Source organism: Pogona vitticeps, chromosome 9 (genome assembly GCF_051106095.1).
Source record: "Pogona vitticeps strain Pit_001003342236 chromosome 9, PviZW2.1, whole genome shotgun sequence".
NCBI lineage: Eukaryota > Metazoa > Chordata > Lepidosauria > Squamata > Agamidae > Pogona > Pogona vitticeps.
The window spans coordinates 5,609,237-5,636,185 of NC_135791.1; the positions used below are offsets into that span (position 1 = coordinate 5,609,237).

The window sequence follows — 26,949 nt, forward strand, 5'->3', positions numbered from 1 at the left end:
AACAGATATTTTGCCATGTTTACTACCATCTATTCCAGAAAGGACTTCAAACATAGCAGCTAAGGCATAAATACACAGGTCTTGTGGTAAAATCGCCACTGATCCAATCATGTTTGCTACAGGAAGGTGAAGACTTCCATGTGATCACTGTGGTTCTCTCAAGCATCCAGCTTCAAGAAACAGGAACATTTTGGTAAGCAATTGAGTCTACTGTTGGCAAAGTCACTTGAAATATTTCAAGTGCCTCCTCTGGCTGATAAATGACCAAATTCTTAAAAACTGATCAAATAAAAGAGAAATATTTTACTTGTTGAGCAAGTTTTAAAAATATTGTAACTTGTCATTGGTGTACCTTCACCAATTCAAGTTGTTACCATTCTTATAATTTTTTGTCTACTTAAAATAAGGTTCCTTTCAACTATAAATGCACTGTAGGTTATAATTTCAAGATTATAAAAGAATTACTGGATTTCTATTTTTTTTATTGCAGCATGTTTGCTAGATTTACAGCAAGCAGAGAAAAAGCTAGATCTTTAATCCAAACATTGATGTTTTAAAGTAGTACACACTATTTTAAAAAGAACATATAAAAATACCCTTTTAGAAGCCTCTGTAAGAAAGGAAATACAAAGTTTATTTCCACAACTTTCTTCCGACCAGAGCTGCACAGTAACGCTACTTTTAAACTTCCATTTTAAACTATACATCAGGGAGACGTCTAGAAAAAAATTAAAAGTAACACAAGATATAAATGATTGCATAGAAGAACATTAACTTTTAACATGAAATGAAAGTTAGAAACACTATCAAATATACAAAGTTTCTAGAATCATCCCTTAAACACATCCCACAGCCAGAATTTCAAAAGCCACCTTAACTCCTGTGGCCTGTTACAATAACTAAAGACTTATGGAAACCAATGTTTCATCAACATACAGTTAGCCTACTAAACAGAGACAGAGGGCCTTTAACGGCTTCAATACTGGCTTTCACGTTTCAACAGAGAAGCTGCATTCAGTACTTGAGGAAATACTTTGATATTATGTCATGGCAACCTCTTGTATTGAGTTTTGATATGGTGTTGTAAGCCAAAAGGAACTTTAATAGCTCTTCATATAATATGAACACACTTAAGATGTGCTATTTTGCAACAGGAACACTTATACTCCTTTTTGTCTCTTGCACAGAGACTCACTTGACCTGCTATGTGGATTTTAATGTGTGAACTCAAATTGTCAGTTACATGGCTAGTAATTGGTACTTGGGGACATACAGTACAAGAAACCTATGAAGTCACTGGTATAAAAGTTTAGCTCTTACATATTGTCTGTGCTAATTTAAGATGTTTTATTTGCACTTAATACAACAAGAAAACTTAAGCAATTTGTGACTACTGGCCTACTAAAACTTAACTTACACTTTATAATGCATAGAAATGTATGCATCTTTTAACTATTTCAATATTTTTGCTTCTGGAGTTAACATATTGGTCAAGGAGCACTGCAGTCTTGACAGAATCCACAGTACATTCTCATGACTTGGTTGCTTCTTCTGTCATATTATCAGAACCATGCCTTCAGAAATTATCAGAGCACCCTGATTCCATCCTTCACAATGCCACCAGAGAAAGCCAGAACAGGCATGGACAAATGCACTCCTTTATGCACTTGAAGTCATTAGTCTTTATTACACAGCAGTCACCATTGCTTAAGGGCTGCCCGGTTTTACAGCAGCACAGACTAATGGACAAGGGATTTTTTTTTTAAATGTAAGAGGTTGTTAAGATGATGCTGAAAACTAAGATGTTACTCAAGGTACCATACATATCTTCAGCATAAAAATGCAGGTCTTCTATAAAAAAATACAAAGAAACACCACAAGGACTTCAATAGCTGCCCATGATGTTTAACAAAATGGAGTCTTGTGTGTGAGATTCTCATATCTTATTTTAATAGTAACTGCCTGCTTACAGGGATAACTGACATTATTTTAAAGCAACGTTGCAACATCATAACTCAACTATGTTAACTTGATGATACATGCCTGATAAAACAAGGTACACTGTTAGTGGCCACTGGACTTGGGGCTAGCCCATGACCTGGATTTTGATCTAGATCTAGAATGCGATCTTGACTGAGATTTGGATCTAGCTGGTTCTTTTTTCCTTGAATCTTTTTCATATCTTGAGCTGGACTTATACTCTGTCTTAGAATCCATTTTAGAGGTGCCTCTAGATTTAGTGCGAGATGCAGACCTAGAACGTGATTTAGCCTTCATTTCTTTTTTGGGTGGTGACTTAGATCGTGATCTTGAATTGGACTTTGACCTTGAAAAAGACCTGTAACGGTGTCTGAACCTATCAGAAAGAGGAAGATAATATATTTGAACATGGACAAGCTATTAGGTGTTGTGTATCACACATTAAATGGCTTATTGTTGCAGTCACACATTGTTCTGATTTTAAATTTGTTATATAAAAGAGCGTTTACCTATCATTATCTGAATGACTTCTGCTACGGCGATGTCTTCCAGCAGGTCTACTGCTAAAAAGGTACATCAGAAAAAGTAAACAGTGGCATATACCTTTACAACAATTCACACATCCCCAACTAATTTTTCTTGATAACTGCACTGTTTTTTTCCTTTTTTTCTTCCATAATACACAAACTATTTTTGATGGTTCATGCAAGGCGTAACAATTTCCATGCATGTTACTACTAAGGTGACTTGGTATCTAGGTGTCAAGACAGTCAATGTGATCTCTCTTCTTCATTACATGGCAGCTTAGGTCAAGCCAAGTACAACACTTACTTTCTAGGACTATAAGATCTGCGATAGCTGTAGTCAAAAGAACGGCTTCTTGACCTCCTCCTTTCATAACTGCGGCTTCTGGAACGCCTGTATCTGTCATAATCATCGTAACGGGAAGAGCTGTACACATTTCTTCCTTCCTTAGCTTTCATTTGGTTTGGTGCTGCAGAAAAATGGAACAGTAATTGTTTAATATTATACTGTATTTTTTAATATTAGACCTTATAGTGTAAACTTTTCCTTGGCTTCTACAAAAGCTCCACCTTCTAACCAATACATAAAAGAACATATTACTCAGCTCAGCCACAACAACACGTACAGTTGATATTTTCTATTTTCACTGTTAACACTATGTACTGTTGCTCTAAAAAACCCGAGATGGACAGGACCCTTGGCAGCCAGAAGCAAGATGTGAATTTATGCCAAATTGTGTGCAGTTTGCAGTTCACTGTCCTGTATACCCTTATTGCACTACATGAATCTTCTGAACGCCAAATAAACTATCTTCCTAACTACCAAGTTTCTAAAACAATTCACGCTTTTTGAAGTTTCCTTGTATTCCTCAGATTCAGGACACTGATCCCTTTATTCTGCCCTAATTGTAAGGTTTGCTTTAAAGTTTCACGGGCAACTACATCATTGTCTGCAACACCTAAAGAAACAGAGTCATTGCCTTATAAATCAAGAGAGCTTCATGCTGGTAAAGTGGCGTAATATTTCTACCTGGAATATTTACAGGTCGGCCTACTCTTTTATGGTCACCTCCTCATGAGCTCCTCAAAATTCTAGGCAGCCATACACACACAGTGTGCAAAAGACAGCATCTCTTGTGCTGATTCACTAACTTTATGCACCGTGTGGTATATTTATTTGGTGGACAAACTGGAAGTCAACAGAATGGTGCAGAACTTTTTTGAGACTTTAAGCACAACTACCACACCTTACAATTCTAGCCAATTCCTTTCCCTTGCCTTTCTCATTAGAGAGGTTCTTTACCTTTTCTCAATACTGTTTTTGGAGCCAGAATGTGTATTATTTCTCTAAGGTTCCTAAACCAGGCAATATTTTCTTCATTCCCCCAACATGCCTCTGTATTAAAAGTTTATATTGATAGCTCAGTGGCCGAAATCCTCTTGCACAGCTAAGCAAATGGCATATTTTTGCAATAAAGTGCCACAAGTTATGAAGTTGCCAAATTCAACTACAGACCAAATCCCACAGTACACAACACAGTACAAAACTGACAAAGTCTAGAAGATTTCTTAATGTGGAGAAACTTGCTTCCAAAAGTTACACCAGTCGTGCTATTCCAACATAATTAGATAAAGAGAATTTGGGCCAATGTAAACCATTAGAACATTGCACCTGTCTCTATATATTCAAACATGAAATTTAGGATTCAGGGATCAGTTTAGTGTTTAGGTGCTTCCTGTTCCTAAATGTGGACTCCCATGTCTTTCTATTAATACTACAACATTAATTACTCTATTTTTGTGATCAAAGGACTACAGATGAATAGTCATGCAAAGCACTGCTACACTATTTGTCTTACTCCCTTCCCCTCCTGTTTCAAAGTACTCTATTGCTACTATCAGCAAGAATCTAATATTACATTGGTACAGAGCCAGTATATTATACTGGTACAGAGCCAGCCAATCTCAGTAAATATTGATATTATGATAGTAACATAACACTGAATCATTTGAAATATCTGACACAGATGAAGCATAGTTCATGACTTCTGGTAGGAGCTTCAAAGATATTCCCGTCCCTACAACACAACTCTGAGCACTGTATTGACAGACCCACTTTCCTAATGAATGATCATATTACGCAAAGATGGTGCACATACTTTTCCGATCTCCTTGTGCAAACTGGATTTCTATTTGGCGGCCACAAATCCACTTCCGGTCCAAATTATGAAGGGCATCTTCAGCATCACGGACATCTTCAAATGTGCTAGATGTTAAGGTACTTGGGGATCTGAAGTATTTACAGCTACAAAATCAGCAAGCTTCTGCCTTTCCCATAATGCCATTAAATATTCTTGTTTATCAACATCTCTGTTTTGCATGTTCTATGGCATAACAAAAATAAGCTAACATCTATTTGATGTTTCTGAGACAAAAAGCAAATTTCAGCTAAAGAAAGTTTAACCTCACAATGCCAGATTTATCTCATATATACTGATGCTGTTCTATCTCTAAAATTTACTATATTCCCCTTAACCAGAGACTTTAATATTAATGGTGCTGCACTTTGTTGATGAAACTTGCAGCAAGGCTGACGTTCCCTACAGTGAATTAAACATAACATCAATATAAAATCAAACCTTTATGTTAAAGACATGTGCTGGAAAAATTATGCTCAAAGATCATATGGGCATACTCATATTCTGAATATGATCTAAACACAATTATCGCTATACAACCCACATATCAGCTCCTAAAAAGATGCTGAATTTCACTCTATTACAGGTATACTAATCTAAAATCAGATGTCACTGCATGTCTTTGAAAACCACAATCTCAAACAACACTGTTATTAAGCAAATTATTACAGGGCCCATAGCTAGACTAAACCAGAAAAAAATTGATTGGTTAACCACTTACACAAGCAGCAAGAGGACAATTCTTATTCTGTAGGATACATCAGGTATGGCTTCTTTTATCTTGGCCACCAGTCAACTTCATCTTGACCTTTAACTCTTTTAGTGCTTGTCAGAAGGACTTGTCATGAGATGCTTGGTCAAATATGACAGATGGCTTTATCTTTATACTTTGAAAAACAACCTTTTCCCCCATTTGCAGATAAAGCGAAGCTTTGTCTCCTATTATGGCTTGTCCTTCTTCCAGCTTTTCTTTATCTTTTCTTTTCCCAAACTCTCCCTTCTCGTCAAGCCTGATCCTTAAGAGGTCTTTGGCTTGTCTACTTGCCTTAATTCTTGAATTCTACTCTAAAGGTTCTTTCATGCTTTCTCTTTGGGGTCGCCATTACTGTACAGCTTTACGCTCTGAGACAACAACAGAGGACAGTAAATTAGGGGACAATAATCAGAATATGATTTTTCACCTCACTTTATACAATTTGTTTTTGATCAAATTATTGTACTTTCCATGAAGTTAAACAAAATATCAGCCACATTTTGATAAGCTCAATAAGATGTTTATCACAACTGCCACTTATATTACAACTGGAAACAGACACTTTGGAGGCAGCAGCAAATGTTATTTCAATCTTAAAAGTAAAAATAAAATCAAATCTGAATTTGAAGCTTGCAACAACAAAGCATATTTTATGGATATGGTTTAAACTTTAAGATAAGAAAATTAATCTGAGAGAAATGAACACATGACAATATGACATTACATACAACACAGAACAGCTTTTCATTTAGGTTTGTTACCTCATACACAAATGCGAATTTCAAACTTCAACACCCCTCACTAATCAGCCATCTGAGGAAAGGATATTGAACATAAGCAAATCCTCTTGGACGACGTGTGTAGAAATCCAAAGGTACATATACATCAACTATTGGACCGTAACGGCCAAATTCTCTGCGCAAGTCTTCAGACCTGAAAGAGAATACTACACATTTGAATCCTTTCATTTAAAGTAATACAAGTGAATGGAACCTGAGAAACAAGTCTTCATGAACACACACAGACCCTCAAGTGTCCAACCACTATGTAAAAATAAGGCTATACAGTAGTATAGTTTACAGTTTACAAACGCCTCCGTTAACAGAATTTTCAGTTTACAAATGGAAATCCATTGAAAATAACACCTCAGTTCACATTTTGTTTGTTTTGGTTTACAAAAAACATTTCCTCAGGATGCATTGTGCCTGGAAGTTTATAGTGCCGCTCCCGTTCCTATGGCAATCTGCTTTCCAGTTTACAAATTTTTCGTTTAACATAATGTCCTGTAGAACGCATTAATTTCGTAAACCGAGGTACCACTGTATTGTGAGAATTACTTACCTGGGATGTCCCATTGAAAACAGGACTTATCTCAGCGAACACAAATAAAATTAAATGAATTCTCATATTGCACCATAGGATTATGGGTGGTGGTGGAATCCTACCACAAACGTATTATGTGATTGAATGGGTGGAATAATTTTCTTTCCAGCTTTGAACAAGATCAGTCTACGTTTTTCATGTTTTAAAACATTTAATTATAGTAATGTCTTTCTGAAGAACTTAAGACCTATGACATGTCATTTACTGAAAATACATGGACATAAAAATATAAACACTGTACTGTACTTCACTAAGTGATACATGACTAAACTGATCTTGAATTTAGGAAGCTTACTCGGAGAACAGCTCACCACGGGACTTTCAGGTAAGCCACTCACTCTTCGTGCATTCATTAATCATAATTTCTACAGCTGAAGCACACTTCAGAGGTTCTCAGGGTCCCAAGAACAAAGAGCCATCATGGAGATATTATCTTGCCTACTTCCTGGTCAATTTCTCTCTTTAATTCACAAACTCAAAGGATCACACAAAAATGATTTGCTCCTTTACAAGAAGAAAAGGCATTTCTCTACAGTCAAGCTTTCCCTTAGTGACTAGCTGTCTTAGAGGACTTTTAAAAAAGGATTTATTTTATTAAAAATATTTGACCATCTTTTCCTTAGAAAAGGACCCTTGCTAATTTAAATGTTTTTAGAATTGATTTTATTTGCTGTTTTTTAATATGTTTAATTCTTTTAAATATTTGTTTATTTAGTTTTAAGCTTTTAAATCCTTTTTAATGAGCTAAGTCATCTTGAGTAAATCCTTTTTAAAGAGAAAGGTAGAGTAAAAATATCTTAAATAAAATAAATAAATAATTACCATTGCAAAGGAGGAAATATAGTTGTCTGTGGGAATATATTTGTTGTCATTTATTCTAATATTAAGGGACATGCTATGTCAACATTTCACTTATCTCCTAAATTTAGCGTTCACCATTACTATCTTAGTCCAAAATGATGCACTCATAAAAGATTCTATACTGCACCACTATCCATTAAATGACACACAGTTTCACAACAGTACATGGTGTAATTTCCTAAAAATATATTAATCACTGTGCATGAAGCATGCCATATTTCCCTTCAATTATTAGAAATGTAAGGCAGTCACTGCACATTGATACTTCAGGTACGTTTAAAAGCATAAACCTCTTTAAAATACCTGAAATGTTACAATGCCTTTAACCACATGTTCACCAAGCAGAACAGGTAAGTGACTTCCTTACAAAGTCTGAATAGGCCTAAGTTTTAAAACATCAAAGTGACTGAGAGAAAAATATAAGATATACTTCTCCCTTTAATTCACTAAAGAACATGTAAAAATGTGACTTTGCAAATGTGGTTTTCAAAAACTTAAATTTACTGGGGAAAATGAGAGAGAAATGACTAGATAGGCGGGGTATAAATACAATTAATAATAATAATAATAATAATAATAATAATAATAATAATAATAATAATAATAATAATAATAATAATAATAATAATAATAATAATAAAGAGGAATCTTATTGAGGATAAATGTATGATAAAGGTAAATTGAAGACGTGGACAAAGAAAAGCAGAGTTAAAAAAGGAAGAATAGGGAGAGAAAGGAGAGTAAGGTTTTAAATTTTCTGAAGATGTAGCCATATTAGTCTCTGCAAGCATATCAGGCAAAATCCAAAGGGGAAAAGGAAAAAAAAGACAGAAATCATGTGGCACCTTCAAGACAATTTTAATATGCGCTTTTGTGGATCAAGTCCACTTCTTCAGACATGTAGAATAAAATAAAATACAGAATTTACAGGTAAAACCATCAGTGGCTTCAAGAGTCTGGGGTGTGTTATATCTCAGGTGCTGTAATTCAGGACCTACGTTTAGTGTCCACTTGTATTGCAAAAATTCTCGAGCCAGTTGTAGTTTTAGAAGAGGCCGCCCTGTTAGTCTGTGCAAGCCTATTGGGCAAAACCCAAATAAAAAAAGGAACCAAAAGAAAGAGAGCGAGCATGTAGCACCTTTTCGTAGGTCCACGACAGCTCACATTAAAATATAATAGCGAGTCTTTAAGGTGCCACATGGCTTTTTTGGGCGTGTGTCTTTTTCCCCCAATTTGGATTTTGCCTGAAATGCTCAAAACAGTTCCCATGCAACAGTCTGAGGCGGTATTCCTCGTTTTTCATTAACTGATCTACGTCCTTGTGATCGGACGGTTGTTCTTCCTAAACCCGCCCCCCCCGGCTCTCAAGCGTTGGAAACGCGCGCTAAAGGAAAGAAATTCGGAAAAAAAAAGGTCCAGGGTTCAAATCCCAAAGGGAGGCAGCTTCCCCTTTCGCTCCCAGGGAGGAGGAGGGGGGGAGCTGAGGCGAAGAAACCACAGAAAAAGGAGAAGCCAGAGGGCGGGAAGGCGAGGCGGAAGGCCTACCCCGAGAACACACACAACCAGAAACACGCACACACAAAGATAAAAGTACTCCCGCTTCAATGGCGGCCTCGGGAGGCCCGCCAAAGCGTGAGGCGAGGGTGCGGGGCGGGAAAGAGAGGGTGTCCAGGGGTAGGGCGCCCACCCTCACCCCCAATTCCGACCCCCCTCGTCAGCCCCTCTTCCCCCCCCCTCCGGCCGGCTCTCTCCTCACTTACACGCACCTGGTGTCGTCGGCCACGTTCCGCACGAACAGCGAGCTGTTGGGAGGCCGCAGGTAGCGAGACATGGCGCGGAGAGAGAGAAAAAGGAAGGCGCGAGGAAAGAAATGAGGCCCTTTTCCTGAGGCGACCGAGAAGACGAGACGAGAGGAGCCTCCGCGCCAACCGCCTCGCGACCACCTCTCGCGAGGTTTGAAACACCACCACTCCCCCGCGAGAATTCCGACGGCGAGAGATAAGCGGCCGCGAGCTCACAATGGACGGCCGGGAGAGAGAGAAGAAGAGCGCATGCGCCGCATTCTCCTGACGTTCCTTGGGCTCTTTCTCTCTCCTCCTCGCTTCGCGCGTTGCGACAGTGGGCGCATGCGCGTTGGCTCCTCAACCCTCCCTTTCTTCCCCTCCCTTCCTTCCTATCGCGAGCTCCGTGGCTCTGCCCCGCCGTGAAGTGCGCATGCGCGGTGTGCTGCTCGTGGAGGGGTTGATGTTCCCTATTAGCGAATGATCAGAGTTTTATCTTCGGATACTTGTTAAAACACGAGTATATTAGTACCATTAGCGTTGGTGTCTTTGTTGTGCCAGCAAGTTACTTTAAATTTAACAGCAGCCCAATGAATTCGGTGACTCCAAATGGTCCTGCCATGAACAGCCCTGCTTAAGTCCTGCAAACAAAAAGTTGTGGCTGCTCCACCGAATCACTCCATCTCGTATTATCTATTCCTCTTTTCCTGCTGCCTTCAGCTTTTCCTAGTAATGTGCCTAAAGTACAGTAGCCTCGGTTTCCTCCCTTTTGGTTCTAGAGAGACTTCTGGCTTGGCTTGAGAATGATGTTAATGATGATAATTTGCTGCCCAGGACCTTTTCAGTTGCTGCTCCCAAACTCTGGAACTCCTCGCCATGGGAAATCTTGCAAGCAGGCCAAGGCCTTTCTCTTCAAGCATCCTTTTCTTTAAATGACGGGTTGACCAAGGGGACTTATTTTTTAAAAACAGGGATCGTTCTGTTTTACTTGTGCTTTTAATATAACTCTTATTTTTAAGTCTGAATATATATGTTCAATTTTCAAAATATTGTAACAATTTATTATTTCAGCTTTTCACTTTCTTTTAAGACTGTAAGCTGCCTTGGATCCTTAGGAGAAAGGTGGCATGAATTAATTAGCAATGCAGTGCTTTCCATGGTATGCCAGGTACTGTATAGAATACACAGAAGTGGTTGGTTTACTGTTCCCTTCTTCTGGGGGTGCTTTGAGACTCTGTAGTTTGCCCAAGGCTACACAGGCTGGCTCGTCTCCTGGGAGACATACAGGGAATGAAATTCCTGACCCCAGGCTCCATAACCAACTCACTGTGCTAGCCAGCGGGTTTGGTTTGATCTGGCACCCACTTATGTATTTCCCACATAGTTGTCTCTTGTAAGATATAAATGCCAGACACTGTGGAATTATGCTTCCATAGTGTGGTTTTCAATGTTATCACTGTAGGATAGTGTTAGGTTTTCTGTAGAACATCTGTATGCCTACCTGCGACGGCACACAGAAGAGGTCTAGATGGGATCTAGAGTTTCCATAACAGTTGCCAAGAATTTGCTCTCCCTCAATCCCATGTTCTGTGCATTGTGTTTACTCCCAGTATTTTTACTTTTAGTTTCTATTTCCTTAAAAGTTACCAGAGATGAAGAGGTGGGCTTTCTGTTTCTGTCACAGTGGGATCAAGACCCTCTGACAGAGCTGTTGATGGGATGTCACTGTGGCTACACCACTGTGCTCCAGAGTGGCCTCACTCAGTTTAGGTGGGACAAGCGTAAAAATTTGTTTCCTACCGAGGATGTGAACCATCAGCAAATGCACCTTGGGAAAAAAAAATACAGTGTGCCATTTTCTTTGGTCCAAACCTGCAGGATTTGTATAACTTGTGTAACTGGGCCTGGCTTTTCCCACCACAACATTTCCAACAGCTTATATCAGATTCAATGCTTAAAAAAAAAAAACTCTGGTGAGATATGGTACTTCTGTACCCACAATTCGAAAAGCCAGGAAACGGGCCAATATTGCTGCCCACATTGCCAGCAGGAAAAAGGAGGCCATGGTTTACATAACAAAGGGCAGCCTGAATGTTGACAACACCAATGGCAGCCGTCAAGATGGTCTACGCTACAGGATCCCCTCTTGGGCTCACTATCGTTTACAAAGTGATTAACATTCACAACATTTCCAACAGCTTGTAAAAGATTATGTTCGTGATTTTCAAGTCAGACGGCTGCAGGCAATCAGTGGTTGCTGCCTTCTTAGGCAATCAGAATACGTTTTCTTGAATTTGTTCTGCCGGGTCACATCCAACGTATAGCATCTCTAACAGTATTCCAGGCGAGGTGAGAAATGTACATACCAAGTCCTGTCAGTCCTAGCCAGCATAACCAGTGGTGAGGAATGATGGGAGCTGGAGCAGTCTCTGAAGGGTCAAACATACCACATTCCATTAGAACTGTGGTTCCCAGCCCTGGGTCACCATTAGCTGTGCTAGCAAGGGCTTCTGGGAGTTGTAGTCAAAGATCTGGGGACCCAGGGTGGGAGACACTGCATTAGAGACTTCCCACCACTGGTGTACCTTCTTGTGGGTTGCAATGTATATAACTGTAGAAGCTTATGTAGAAACTGGTACCATTTATGCAGGAAGCTGAAAGCCCAGATACCATTTTGCCCAGAGTTAACCTCCAGGTTGGCAAGCTTTTAAAAAAGCATATGGAATAAAATGAAACTTTAGCAATGAACAGCATACTTTTATTTCCCAAATATAAAAACATCTACTACAAAAGAGGGTTCTTTTCTTGGTTTCTAGATCTTCCTGCTTCTTCTGGTGAATGTTGCTGAGCCAGATGTTATGGTCTGTAGGAGAAACAGAGGGGAGAGGCCGCTCTAAATGACTGTGTAAAATGGTGTCAATCTGCTCTAAACACCAGCACAGTGCACCACAAACAAAGCAATAAGGATCATAAAAGTGATGAAGAGCAGGGATAATCCCAGAAGCCAGTGGAGTGTTTACAAGTCTTCCCCAGCCTCTTCAGATACTAGAGACTACAGTTCCCATTATGCTCAACCCATTCAGGGACCATAATGACTAGAGAGGGCAGCAAGTTGAGAAAGATTTGAGAAAGTCAATAGGCATTCTATATACAGATGTCATCTTACGAACACGTAGGGCTAAAAATCCTTTCACACACAAAGATCCACTCCGAGTTTTGCTCCATAATCAAATTTGGTTGGTGGTGAGGAGGCTTAGTTGTGGTTATGGTTAGAAAACCGGGAATCAGAAATATCTGGTGATGTATGAAGCATTATCCTAAGATGTACTAGTAACTCCTGGTCAGTGCCTTGTGGCCAGCAAGAATGGGAATGATTGCTGGACATCTGTGTCCAGTCACTGTGGATATGACTGATTCAGATGGGCCCGTGTTCTGATTCAGGATAGGGAGATGGCCAACATTTATATTTTCTCAGAAGTAAGTTCCCCATGGTTGGTGGGACTTCCTTTTAAGTGAACAGGCATAGAAACAAAGCTTTCTCTTATCTCTCAGAGTTCATTTTTAGGCTGGGTCAACAAGGAATAGCACTAGACCTGTTTTTACAAAGCTAAGACCCCAAAGATATTTGAAAAAGTAAAAATAAAAAACAAACTTGCAGTAGAGACTAGTACATCCACTCTACGTTTTATCCCAAACTTTACAGGAGCTTCTATTTATTTATTAAATTTAGTCATGGAGTTTATCAACTCTTGTAGAGTTTAGAGTAGAACTCAAGAGAGGATACACTAGCATGAAATTAGAGGCAGGGGCGGGATTTTTTCAATTTCTTGGACTACAAATCCCATAGTTCTCCATTCTGGGTGTTCCACCTGACAGAAAGAGAACTTGAAGACAACTAAATATGGCTCGCCAAGGAGAAAGGCTTCAAGTGAAAAACTTTGAGGCTTAGCAAGCTCTGTCCCAACATCATGCACCTTCCCTACTGACAGCTGGGAACTTCCTTTTTTGAACAGGAAGCTAGGAAGGGTTAGGCCTAGCTAAGCCTCAAAGCCTTAAGTTGAGGCTTTAATCTCAGGTGAGCCATATTTAGGCATCTGGAAGATATCTGTTGGTCAGGAGGAGCTCTCAGGATGGCGATTGATGGGATTTGTAATCAAGAAATGTTAAAAAATCCCATCCCTGGTCATCAGCTGCCACCCATGGTTTGCTGCTTCTCAGTGCATCCAAACTGGTTTTCTCTTATGAATAATCTTCAGAGTTCTCAGGATCCATAAGCAAGTAGACAGATGTCAAAAATAAATTGTAAAAAGCAAACAGTTACAGTAACTGTGTTCTCATCTAATGCTAGCAACATATCTGGGACCAGAGGCTTCCAAATCGGATCGAACGGACAGAGGAAAAGCCAACACTTCTTTTTGAGAGACAAATTCTTCTCCAACTCTTTTACTCTTTCTGTAAAGGATCAATATTTACTTACCTCCACCATTTCGTTGCCTACTATTTCCTGCTCATGTATAAATTTGTCTCCTTTGGCTATTAGTTTCCCGTCTATCAGGTTTACTGTGCACTGTTTAGGAGAAGGAGGAAAGGTTATTGAACAAAAATTGGGCAGCTACTGGCATTCAAATGACCAAAGACAAATGGACTACTGTATACAGTAGTTAGCAAAAGCCAGAGTTGTATCTGAATAAAAGGAAGTTGGTATCCACTGCACCCTTCCCAAGAGAAATCTTCTCCGGCCACAGTGACACATGTCTTAATTACATCTCAGCTGGATTACTGTAACATGCCCTACATGGGGCTGCCCTTGGAAAGTGTTAGGAAAGTTAAGTGGGTCCAAAAAGCATCAGCCATATGATTCAGATGCAATGCGTGGAAGTCACATGAACCCCAACATTGCCATAGGAAGCCTTTAATCAATGGTGATTTACATCTGCTGATGATGTCATCCCCATTCTGCCTGCACAGATGTGCAACAGGATTTCGGCCATCCTGTCTAACCCTCTGGCATAACTATTGCGCTCCATGTGTCTGAGAAAACAGATTGTTACCCATGACATTTTCTCGTGCAGTAAGCCTGTTAGTCCATAATGTGTTGTGATACTTTTGCTGTGATTTTTGCTTTGCTATAAATACTGAAATAGAGAATCCCAGCTCCCTCTGTGTAAACTTTCCAGGGGAATCCTTCTGGGTAAAGCACAGTAGGAACACCCCACTCTTTACCAGTTTTGTAGTGCAGCCTCTTTCACTAACATTTCCAAGCCATTAAGGCAAAAATAGAGTTTGAAATTTGTATTGCTTTGGCTCACGACTCCAGAATCTCCCAGCCAAGCATGCTGGCCGTGATGGGGATTATGGGAACTGTGGTCCAAAGCAGCAGCTCCCAAGTGTTAGCGAAGCCGCTGCAGCTGTTGCTCTTTTTGATGCTCAAAACCATTCATTACCTTGAGTTTTTTCCCATCCATGGTGTTCATGTCTGCTTCTTTCCCCAGCGTGAAGGTGTTAGTGACAGATTTGTTGGGAGTTTTAGACGTGACAATGAATGTATTCCCCGTCTGGTGGATTTCTGTGATGGGCTTCACATCTTTGGCGACTTTGATAATATCATCTGGCAAGGCTGGAGGTGGAAAAGGACCGGAGGAGAAGCCGTATATTGTTAGGCAAAGAGTATCAAAACTACATGAATGGAGAACAAAACAGCCCCGTAGCTGGAATAGACAAAGTGTGCATGATGGTTGCCAGAGTGTAGCCTTCAGATGTTGGTAGACTACAATGCCCATAAGCCTTAGCTAGCATAGCTGATGATGAGGAATGCTGGGAGCTACAGTCCAGCTGCATCGGGAAGACCACCTGTTGCCCACCCGAATTTATCCCACTTTTAGGGAACCTCTTTTAACCCACGAGCCAAATTTTATCTCTTTAATCTCTGGCTAAAGGGCAGTGAGTTGATTAGATAGCTCAGTGGTTTAGGTCTCTGGCTGCGGAATCAGAGGTTGGGGGTTCGATTCCCCCACTGGGCCTCCTGGGAGAACAGCCGGCCTGTGTAGCCCTGGGCCAGCTGCCCAGTCCCAGGGCACCCCCCCCCCCCAAAGAAGGGAAAGGGAAATCATTTCTGAGTCTTCTCTATCTGGAAAACCCTGGAGAGGGTCACCAAACTCCAGAATTTGCTTGAAAGCACATGATGATTATTGCTTCACAGGCATGTAGCAAAATATTGTGCTGGTAGGAGCATTCAGCATTCCACAAGGCAATTCTAAAAATAGGGATGAACCAAACAAAAACATATAACTATGAAACTGGACCCTGGATCACCATCAACATTGGCACAGAAATAACAAAGTCTTCTCTTGCTTTGCGCAACATTTGGGGACATTTAGATAAAGTGTTTTCGAGGTATGATTTTTTAAAAAAAGTAACACTGTTTTTACTCGGTGCATAACCAAGTGACCTTAAACTCCAGTTAATTTAAAACAGATCAAATGCATTGATAAGCATTCCTAGATAGAAAATACTCAGTGCCTCCCCCTTCCTGCTAATGTTGTCTGAGCTTTAAGGGCATTTGCAGCAAAATCAGGATTCGACTTGCCTGCTCCTTGCAGCATTCCCGTGAAGGCAGCCTCACCCAAAGTATGCATTACTCTTAGTTGTAGATTGCTCAGCCCAAAGGGCTTTGCAAACAGTGACAGCTATCAATTTAGAAGAAATGGGCCCACCGTGGGGGTCCACCAGATTGTACTCTATGATAGTTTTTCCCCAACCTAATGCTCTCTACATGTTTTGGAATACAGTGGTGCCTCACTAGACGATGATAATCCGTTCCACTGAAATCGCTGTTTAGCGAAATCATTGTCTAGCGAAAAGCATTTCCCCATTGGAATGCATTGAAACCTGTTTAATGTGTTCCAATGGGGAAGAATCGTCGTTGTCTAGTGAGGATTGGCCATAGGAAAGCTGCTTTGTGAACCGACAATCAGATGTTTAAATCGCTGTCTTGCGAAGCTTAGGTCCCGAAAACACCCATTTTGCGAGCACGGAGGGAGCTGTCAAAATCGTCGTCTAGCAAAAATCGGTTTGCGAAGCAGGAACCAAACATTGTCCAGCAAAATTCCCCCATAGGAATCACTGTTTTGCGAATTGCTATAGCGATCGCAAAAAGCCAATGTCTAGTGAAAAAACTGTCATGCGGGGTAACTGTCTAGCGAGGCACCACTGTACATCTCCCAGCGTTTCCAGCTGGTATATTTGTGGGTATTGCCAGCAGGCAACCACATGGTGGTTATAGTCCGACGTGTCTGGAGACCGCTCGATTGGGTTCCCCCGTTTTGATAGAAGCCACAAATTGCTTACCAATTGCTTTCAGGAACTCTTCATAGTTCTCTTGGGCATAGACCTGCCACGTGCCATTGAATGCCATGTTTTCGCCCCCAATAGTGGCACAGTCCACGTTGCTGGAACAGGGCAGCTGCAACCTCTAATGGCATGGGTCCTATTTATAAAGACAAGAATCTTGATATCGTTTCTGGAGCCAAATTACGAAATCAAGGTCCATCAATCAATCAATCATTAATCCTAAATTTGTGCTTGGTGGGAATAACCTCCCGTGCACTGTCCTGGAGAGACCCTCGATGCACTTGGCCGGGGGAACTGTCATTGCTAAATGATATAATCAAGGTTCAGGGGTGGAAGGATAAAGAAGATGGAAAGCTCTGACTTATCTACTTATCTACTTCTCGACCTTACCTTTAAAAGTTACATTCAAGATATTTTCAAAGGATATTTGTAGAGGGTAGCATTTCGACATAAAGTTCTCAAGTAAGTGTTATGCAAGTTTCTTATCAGTCCTAACTATGCTCAAAAGTTACAAGAAAGTAATGAGCAACATGGAGTAGCACAAGAAAATCACTATTTTCTTCAAACAGAGAGCCAACTTCTGAAAGGTAGGATCTTTGGCTTGAGGATAGTGATATTCTGTACAGGTAACCAAGGAAAAGCAGTTACCTGTAGCTAATTACTATTTAGGAGTAATAAAAGATTATTTGAAAAGCAATGTAATTAATACAAATAAAGTTACTCTGGACACTGCCAAATGGACCATTGGTTCCCCTTAATGCACTGGGATTCGCTTGAGTGTTAACAGTTATTTTGACTGGCAAGTAGAGATGGGCATGAACCACAAGTTCGGCAGTTTGTGCTGGTTCATTTACAAGCCGAACTGGTGTCTGGCACTTCCAAGCCCTGCCTCCTTTGGCAGGCGCCCATTCAGAGGCAGCACGCAGAGGAGGCCGGGCAGGGAAGCTGGGTTGCTGCCTCCAAGTGGCTAGTGGCTTGTGCCCATCTCTACTTTCTCCTTTTACTTAGTACAGTAACTGTTCCTGTGGTTTTCTCCACTTTTTTTGTCTTTCTGAAAAACATGGTTCATTTTTAGTATTACTTTGCATGAGAGTGGGGGCAGGATACAGCACTTTGGTCCTTGCCATTCAAATGTAATGTCCGGTGAGAAACATTCAGTTAGCACTCAAAACAAACAAGCAAGCAAATAAATAGACATACAGTACTGTTGGAGGGAACCTCCAGCAAAATAGTGGATTTTTCTTCCTTTTTTAAAACGAGAATTTTAAAGGGTGTCAAAGTGGCTTTTTCAAGTTGGGCTTGACTGCAAATTATTATAAAGTTCTCCCACATCTGCAGTGGAGTGAGAGAGAAGCAGGGTAGAACTGGAAGAGCCCTTTCTTGGTCTAATGAGCAACATTTTCCAATTAGTTTTATTACAGTGGGGTCTCTACTTAAGAACTTACAGTACGTAATCCGTATTGGAAGGTGGTTCTCAAGTTGAAAAGTTCTTATGTTGAATCTGCATTTCCCATAGGAATGCATTGAAAACCATTTAATCTGTATCTGCTCTTTTCCTTCCATAGAAACTACAGTGGAACCTCTACTTAAGAACTTAATCCATTTTGGAATGGTGTTCTTAAGTTGAAACGTTCTTAAGTTGAAGCAAAATTTCCCATAGGAATGGACTGAAAACCAATTAATCCGTTCTGGCTGTTTTTTTGTTATGTAGAGGTGCGTTCCTACATTGAAGTATTAGTTCCCATAGGAACTAATGCAAAGCTGGTTAACTAGCGGGAGAATTTTTTTTAACCTAAGATGACCTAAGGTTAAAAAAGAGCAGGAAAGTTTTTTTTTCCTGTTCTTATCTTGGATTTCTGTTCTCAAGTAGAAGCAAAATTTAGCAAATGGAGGTGTTCTTAAGTTGGATTGTTCTTAAGTAGAGACGTTCTTAAGTAGAGACCCCACTGTACTTTTAAAGGGCATTTTATGGCAAGTTTGGGAGCGAGTTGATATGACATTTTCACAATTCATGCAATTTCCTTTTTTTAAAAAAAAGAACTCTAAGATGCTTTAAAAAAACGGATAGTGGAAAAAGTGGAACAAGTTACTTTCCTATCATCGTCGTCGTCATCGTCATCGTCGTCGTCGTCGTCATCATCATCATCATCATCATCATCATCATCATCATCATCATCATCGAGCTGCATGATTGGGAGGGAAGTCCAGCTCCTGTCAAGGAGGTACAGTCAATTCCCACCCTTTGGCCCCACAGCTAGAGACCTAAACCTCTGTGTTACCTAGCATTGTTCATAAATAATGTCAGTTACTTCTCAAATGCTGTAATGTATGTGATGGGAATAAATAACTTTAAAAAAACCCGCAACATTCCAAGCTCCGGTCTGAACTGAAATTGTTGCTGATCTTTTGTTTCTCAGGGAGAGAGAGAGAGAATCAGGGAGCCCCCATGGGGCTTGGCTGGCCGGTCCCATGGGGTTACCCACAGCAGTTGGAACCAGGCACAGTGATTAATCATCACTCTGAGTCTGTGCATAGTTTGTTAACTCTGGCAAGGTCTCTGTGCCATTGAACTTTGTTTGCATGCTGTTACTTCATTGAAGCAGAGTTTGTAGCTGACCGGGTGTGACCCACCTGGGTCAACATGTGTAGCCGAACACGCTGTGCTGTGTGCCGCCTGTACTTCTAAACTGATGAGTAACGGGAACGTATGCAGCATCGTTGCATTCCTCACTCAAAAGTTGGAATTATGTGAGTTGTAGTCGGACACACTTGGAAGGCACCAGGTTGGGGGAAGGCGGAGCTGGACGTGGCTTTAATATGCAAATGCAAGATTAGAGAGAGACCACGTTGGCATTTCTGATTGGTTCACACCTGCTGCATGACTGTATCAGGGCTCCGTGATCACTACAGATGGGGACAGCAGCCACGAAATTAAAAGACGGCTGCTTCTTGGGAGGAAAGCGAAGACAAACCTAGGCAGCATCTTAAAAAGCAGAGACATCACCTTGCCAACAAAGGTCCGCATAGTCAAAGCTATGGTTTTTCCAGTAGCAATGTATGGAAGTGAGAGCTGGACCATAAAGAAAGCTGATCGCTGAAGAATTGATGCCTTTGAATTGTGGTGCTGGAGGAGGCTCTTGAGAGTCCCCTGGACTGCAAGGAGAACAAAGATATGCATTCTAAAGGAAATCAACCCGGAGTGCTCATTGGAAGGACAGATCCTGAAGTGGAGGCTCCAATACTTTGGCCATCTCATGAGAAGAGAAGATTCCTTGGAAAAGACGCTGATGTTGGGAAAGTGTGAAGGCAAAAGGAGAAGGGGACGACAGAGGATGAGATGGTTGGACAGTGTTATCTAAGTGACCAACATGACTTTGACCCAACTCCGGGAGGCAGTGGAAGACAGGAGGGCCTGGCGTGCTCTGGTCCATGGGGTCATGAGGAGTCAGAAACAACTTAACGACTAAACAACAGCAAAGAGTGCATTAATAAAGAACTGTGTGCCATCAAGTCAGTTCTGACTTATGCTGACCCTTTTCGGGTTTTCTAGATAGAGAATATTCAAAAGTGGTTTATCATTCCCTTGTTCTGTGTGCAGCTGGCCCAAGGCCCCCCAGGCTGGCTCTTCTGGGATGCATAGTAGAGAATCGAATTCCCAACCAATTCACTGAACTGTCCAGCCAGCATCATTGTGTGCTCTCAGCTCAATCTGACACATGGCAACCCTTTTCCTCCCGGGTAGACAATATTCACAACTGGCTTACCCTTCCCTTCTGCAGGTGCTCTGGGACTGTGCAGCTTGCCCAAAGCCACACAGGCTGGCTCTTGTGGGATGCACAGTGGGGAACTGAACCCCCAGCCTCCTGCTCTACAGCCAGAAATCTAATTCCCAGAGCTATCCAGCCAGCCTGAGTGCATTTCCAAACTAGAAATCCCAGGATTTTATAATCATGGCAGTTACCATAACTGCCGAGTAGAGATATACTCCTTTGTTCTTTATACTCATTGGTAGCTCGCAATGTATTTGATTGTAATGCTGGAGAAACTCACTAATTTTGAGCAATTCTGCTGAACTCTGGCACTCCGCCCCCCCTTATGCTTGTGCTGACCTTGAGGAGCTGAAATTTAACCTGAGGGGCCAATGAGACCTGTGGTCTTCCAGATATTGTTAGGCTCCAGGTTCTCTCAACTCCATCCAGCATGACCAGTGATGATAGAGAATGTAGCCCTCCAGATGTGGCGTTACAGATTTTCTTTCCTTTGGAGAGAGAGTGTAAAGTAGAGCCATTCTGGACGGCCACAACCCCTTTAAGCACGAAAGCACAAGGCACTGGGGATTTCCAGTTTTATTGTTGTTAGATTAGATTAGGCATCCTTCAGTCTCGAGAGACTATGGTAATGTGCTCTGAATAGAGGTCTTGGAATGGCGTCTAGTGTGGCCGAGAAAGCCACTTCGAGAGTGACAATCTCTCCCACACTGAAGACAAATACAATCTGTCCCCTGTCCAGCTTCCTGATTTTGCTGGTTTCGGGACTGCTTCTTTGCCTCGGCCTGCTGGACAAGGGTCTCTTCAAATTGGGAGAGGCCAGGCTGCACTGCCTGCCTCCAGGCTGAGCGCTCAAATGTCAGGGTTTGCCATCTGTTGAGGTCCATTCCCAAGGCCTTCAGATCTTGCTTGCAGATCTCCTTGTATCGCAGCTGTGGTCTCCCTCTGGGGTGGTTTCCCTGCACTAATTCTCCATACAGGAGATCTTTGGGAATCCGAACCATCAGCCATTCAGCCATCAGTTTTATTGTTGTAAATTTTAAATAAAAGCCCATTTCCTTCTAGCCTTCATGATAAAGAAGGAAAGTGGGAATATTTATTTTATTTTATTTTATTTATTTTATTTATATCCCGCTTATCTGGTCGGTTAAGACCACTTAAGAATATGTAGATTCTCCTTTCTTTCGATTCAGCTAGCTAACCCAGTGTCATGCAATAAGAGTTTTGCATTTCCTCTTTGCTAACGGACCTTACAACATTGTCGCTCTTGAATTATTTCCCTGCTTACGTTTATTTAACACACATCTTCAAAGGTACAGCATGAACCAAAAAACAAAGCAAAAACAAAACAAAACCCATCAAAGTACAGATTCTCGATCAGGAACACCAGGAAATAAAATGAACTGAAGTCCACACGAGCTTTCTGTCTGAAGGGTGTTGAGCTATGTGTAACTTCAAGCTGCTGTGGCAGTTGTGGGCAACTATGGATGTGATCACACCGGGAAAGAGACAGCTCTATGGGCCATTTGTGGTGCAGTTTATTTCCCAGCAGTTACGTATACAATATGTGGGCTCCCCAGCTTGGCCTGGACCTGTACTAGCTGGCTCCCTTGTTCCAGATGTAGGTCTTCTACTAATTTTTGGAGCTGGGCTGGAGTGATTCTCCTGCAGACGGAAAAATAGCTTTAAGGAAGACCGTTCAGAGCAACCCTTTCTGGTGTGAAACAGGTGTGCGCCTTTACAGCTGTCTGATGTACCCTTTGTACATATATGAGAAATAGGTATGCCATAGGAGCTGCATCCGGCCCAGAAATGTCCAGAAATGGGGAGGGGAAAAGAAAGGAAAAACCCAGGAGAAAAGAAGAATAGAACAGCTTGGTTAGCCAATTCTAATTTTGATTTCTGGCTTGCCCCATCGTGACCCTAAAGTAAAAAATTGCCAAAAACCCCCCCAATTGAAAAAAAGAACCATTTCTCCCAAACATTATTATTATTATTTGCAATAGGGACAGTAATGGGATGCAATAGTTTGGCGGGAGCTGGGACAAGTGATGGGAGCTCACTCCGATGCGTGGATTTGATCTTATGACTGCTTGGTCTTCTGACCTTGCAGCACAGAGGCTTCTGCGGTTTAGAACTGCATGGGTTCATCCAGGTGGAGCATTTATTCTCCGGTGGGCAAAAACTTGTGTAACTTTCGGCCTCGTGTAAACTGAATTGAGCACTGGAAACATTTAATGTTCATTAGTTAAAAGCTTCTTATCTGCCTGTTTAAGATTCCGAGGCTACCTGGGGCTCTCTTTTGCATTGGGGAGCCTCTGGGAGCCTCGGAAGAGAGCGGGGAGCCTTTAAAAGTAAAAATCCTCACTAGATTAATACTGCTGGGTTTGGGACCGCCACCACTGACCAGGACTCCAGCTATTTTATTGTGCTTGGGAGCTGGGGGAAAATGGGTGTAGGATTTTCTGCCCCAGGAGCTAGAATAACATGGTTGGCCCTTTGTATGATGTACGAAGGAGTGGGTTTGCCTCAGGCAGCAAAACATCTGAGGCAGCTGTCCCTGGATGCTCTGATCCTGCCTCATAAGAGCTGGAGACGATTATTTGGTAGGGAGAAAGAGATACACACACTGCACACACTGAAAAGAAAGCCAACGTTTCCCTCTTAGTGTTCCTCAACGTTAGGTAAACCAGGCGTTTCTGGACTTCATCACCCAGAAAATCCAGGCAGGATAGCTAGTGGTGAAGGCTTTTGGGAATTGTAGTCCAAGAACATCTGGGGACCCAAGGTTGGGAACTGCTGCTCACTGAGTTTTTGTCAACCCAGAGTAAAATCCCGGGCACACGCCAGGTTTCAGGGAGATGCTTTGGCTCCCTTTAAAGCCAGCTCGTCTCTCAGTTCCTTCGGCTCCTCGCCCCGCTTGTAGACACTGACGGTCACCCTGCCTGTTTCAGAGCCCCACTTGTTCTTGACATGGATGCTGAACTTCCCAGAGTCGTTGCTGCCGATGTTCTCAATGGTGATCGTAACCACGGTCCCTTTCACTTCCATCTTGTACCGATCTTTGAAGGCGATCACGTTCTCGTTCTTGTACCAAGTGATTTCTGGGTAGGGGTCGCCAGATATGATGCACGTCAAGCAGAGGGTCTGTTTCACAAAGAAATGGAGATGCAGCATGAATGGCAGGAACTCGCGCTTGACCTACAGCCTCAAAAACCAATTTTTCTAAGCTCCACTGCACCAGTAACTTCTAAAACCGAGGGAACTGAGGCAATGCATAGTTCAGATGTAAATTGTTGTTGTTGTTTAGTCGTTAAGTCGTGTCTGACTTTTCGTGACCCCATGGACCAGAGCACGCCAGGTCCTCCTGTCTTCCACTGCCTCCCGGAGTTTTGTTCAAAGTCATGTTGGTAGCTTCGATGACCCTGTCCAACAAATGTAAGTACAGCTCCTTAAATGTCTGATCTACACAGCAGCACATTTTAATGGGTGCAGTTGGACCCCAGTTATGCAGTTGGGGGGGAAATGGTGCCATTGGAAACTGATAGTGCCGCAATTGGAGAAATACAGTACAAATTAGAAAAGTTGTACATACCTGTTTATGATGGACTTAAATGAACAGGCCATGCAATGAAAGGTCACAAAATGCTTGGTTTCTATAAGCCTATAAATTGCCCACATCAGGTAGAAACAAATGCTTATTTTTTGACTGGAACCTTTTTTTCCCTTCACTTTATTCTGTACTGAAAGTCTGATGGCTTTCTTGATTGTTGTGTGAGGGCCTAGTCACACAGGCCATTTGAATCGTTTCAATTTATAATTTAATGTTTACCAATATATATTTATGTAATGTCACGTGGTATATAAATCATTGGGCTTGTTCACACAGTTGTCTTTTCTTTCAATACATTTCTGGAACTTTGAACAGGGTCTGTAGGCTAATGCCCAATAAAATCAACTCATTTTCTGTTCTGTTTCAGGACCATACTGCTCTAAAATGGCTTTATTTTTTTTGTTAAAATACCTAAGTGATATATTGCTAAAGCATCATCTAAATTTGTGTGAAAAACTTTAGAAGGCAATATTGGAAGAGGCCTCCGAACAGAATGTTTCCCTTGGCAGTTCTGTGGTTTTAGGGTGCTTTTGTGGGATGTTTCTCCATGTTGACAAGGGAAGGGATGAGCGAAGATGAATGTTACAATAAGGATGTGATGCAGCTGTAAACTCTTAGTTGAGAGAACAGTGATACATCGCTTAGCACTTAAAAAAACATTTCATTGACTCGACAGCACGCAATAACTATGATTAATATTACCTTATTTTCCATGATGGTTGCCACGTCTGGAAGGCCACGAACCACTTTGGCTCGGTCTGGAGAAAGGACAGACATTGTTATTATATATTCAATTTTTAACTGACTTTTCTGTCAGCAAAACAGAGGTGTAACAGCATACATACATCATATTCACCAAGATTCTATAGGGTTTTTTAACACTGGCATTAACACAGTCAGTGTAAATCTCAGTGGCGGACTGGTGCAAGTTAAGAAATCAGTACATCATTTGCTGTTCTGCACCCACTCAGCATGGCAGTAAATGCCCATGTTGACTTATTTCCTTGTGACTTATTTATTTGCTGCCAAGGTTTATGCTAAGTGCATTATGCTGGTAGGTGCTGCTATTAGGATTTTGACCATATTAATCATGTTAACAGCTGATGGTTACTTTTGTAGGCTCCTGATTCCTAGAAGGGGCAGCACAATACGTTGTCGTAGAAAGTGGTAAACTCACACTCAGAGATTTTTAGGAGAGGCTGGAGGGCCACCTTTATGACTGCTCTAAGAGCAGATTTCCTTTTGAGGTCATGCCAATTCTATGGCAAGCTTGTGATAACTGGGGATCCCTCTTTCTCTAGCTACTGGACTTCTGTACACTCAGAAGCATGGGGGAGGGGCAAAAAGTGGCTTATAATTTGAATGTGCAATAGGACCCCTCTATCTGCGGGATCAGTATCCACTGATTCATTTATGTGCGGCCTGAAAATACTCAATAAAAAAGCTCCAGGATGTTTTACTGGAACTGGCTGCTAAAGAGAGCCGGAGACATGCAATGTATAGCATTCAATATTTCCAGATTTTTTCAGCATCCATGGGGGGGTGGGGGGGTTGGAACCCATCCCCGACAGCCATGACGACCCTACAGTAAACTGCAGGGAGTTTCTTGATACATTTAACTGAACTGTGGAACTGAGAGTGGGGAAGCTTTCTAGCGACATGCTGCTTGCTGAAGGAGTGTCTATTTGCTCTCCGCATTTTCTGCTCGTATATTGGTACGTGCAGTGACTATTAGAAAGAAATTCTATTTCTGCAGCTTTCAAATGTATAAGGAAATGAAACTGTGGGAGAATGCCCTTGAAACCTGCCAACACTTAAGAAAGTGGGAAGTATATAATAGTAGTACAACTGATGATGATGATGATGATGATGATGATGATGATGATGATGATGATGATGATAATAATAATAATAATAATAATAATAATAATAATAATAATAATAATAATAATAATAATAATAATAATAATAATAATAATAATAATAATAATAAACCAGTGCTAGAAGCACATTGGTTAAAACAAAGCATGCATCTTCATCTACTCACGCTCTTCCACAACAGCAGCTTGCCTAAAATTCAAAGTTACAGAAGAATTAAACACGGATTTCTTCACTTAAATCTAATAGTCAATGAAAAGGGTGCTGCCTTATTGCATTATACTTTTATATTTTTTCTCTCTTTCTGTGGAGCTATTCCATTAAACAAACTCAATGGCCCTGTGGCATCGGTCAGACAATGTGTGTGTGTGTGTGTGTGTGTGTGTGTAAAAGTAGTTTATGTGACTTCCAAGACCCATTCATCAGCTTTGTAGCTGGTCAGGGATTTCAATCCGGGTCCCTGTGTTTTAAATCCAACCTGCTAACCACTGCCTGCCTCTCTGTGTTGTGCAGAGCGTCAAGGTACTCTGTGAAGCCCCACATAAGGAAGGGGGACATGCCCTATTCAAAAGAAAAGGGTTTTTTTTTGGGGGGGGGACTTACTTGAGCTTTTGGTGTTCAGCCAGCGCATCATCGAAAGCTATCAACAAAAGAGAGAAGGGTTTGGAGTGAATGGATGGCGACTTAGACAAATGATAAAGTGTGAAACAGGTCATCTGTTCCACTGTCGTACTGCTCGAATAGTTAGGAAGTTTTTCCTGATATCTGTCTCCCTGTCACTTGAGCCCATTGTTGCGAGTCCTGCACTCTGGGATGATCGAGAACAGATCCTGCCCTTCTTCTGTATGACAGCGTTTCAG

The 26,949-nt window shown here is 41.4% G+C and overlaps 3 protein-coding genes across 13 annotated transcripts in view; all 3 read right to left on the minus strand.

Annotated features, from left to right (window-relative positions):
* Nucleotides 1-465: 465 nt before the first annotated feature.
* SRSF10 (serine and arginine rich splicing factor 10) lies at nucleotides 466-9,540 on the minus strand. Of its 11 annotated transcripts, none has more exons than XM_078379927.1 (7): nucleotides 9,461-9,538; nucleotides 6,283-6,389; nucleotides 4,664-4,765; nucleotides 2,812-2,974; nucleotides 2,490-2,543; nucleotides 2,255-2,356; nucleotides 466-718 (listed from the first exon to the last, which is right to left on the minus strand). In XM_078379927.1, the coding sequence occupies exons 1-7, from the start codon at nucleotides 9,529-9,531 to the stop codon at nucleotides 700-702; spliced, it is 618 nt and encodes a 205-aa protein (XP_078236053.1). In that variant the 5' UTR covers nucleotides 9,532-9,538; the 3' UTR covers nucleotides 466-699. The 11 variants fall into 11 exon arrangements, with proteins under 11 accessions (XP_078236053.1, XP_078236055.1, XP_078236054.1 ...); XM_078379924.1 differs by having other exon boundaries at nucleotides 614-718; nucleotides 2,044-2,356; XM_078379929.1 differs by lacking the exon at nucleotides 2,255-2,356 and having other exon boundaries at nucleotides 2,490-2,540.
* Nucleotides 9,541-12,217: 2,677 nt separating this feature from the next.
* On the minus strand, nucleotides 12,218-16,988 carry LOC110082496 (fatty acid-binding protein, liver). Its single transcript, XM_020800083.3, has 4 exons — nucleotides 16,829-16,988; nucleotides 14,926-15,098; nucleotides 13,959-14,048; nucleotides 12,218-12,344 (listed from the first exon to the last, which is right to left on the minus strand). The coding sequence occupies exons 1-4, from the start codon at nucleotides 16,893-16,895 to the stop codon at nucleotides 12,294-12,296; spliced, it is 381 nt and encodes a 126-aa protein (XP_020655742.3). The 5' UTR covers nucleotides 16,896-16,988; the 3' UTR covers nucleotides 12,218-12,293.
* Nucleotides 16,989-21,870: 4,882 nt separating this feature from the next.
* MYOM3 (myomesin 3) overlaps nucleotides 21,871-26,949 on the minus strand; it is a 37,516-nt gene continuing 32,437 nt past the window's right edge. Inside the window, exons 34-37 of the mRNA XM_072979541.2 lie at nucleotides 26,693-26,729; nucleotides 26,259-26,281; nucleotides 24,914-24,969; nucleotides 21,871-23,745 (exon numbers count right to left, since the gene is read on the minus strand). Coding sequence (XP_072835642.2) covers nucleotides 23,452-23,745; nucleotides 24,914-24,969; nucleotides 26,259-26,281; nucleotides 26,693-26,729 — 410 coding nt within the window. The 3' untranslated portion in view covers nucleotides 21,871-23,451. The remainder of the gene's footprint in view (nucleotides 23,746-24,913; nucleotides 24,970-26,258; nucleotides 26,282-26,692; nucleotides 26,730-26,949) is intronic.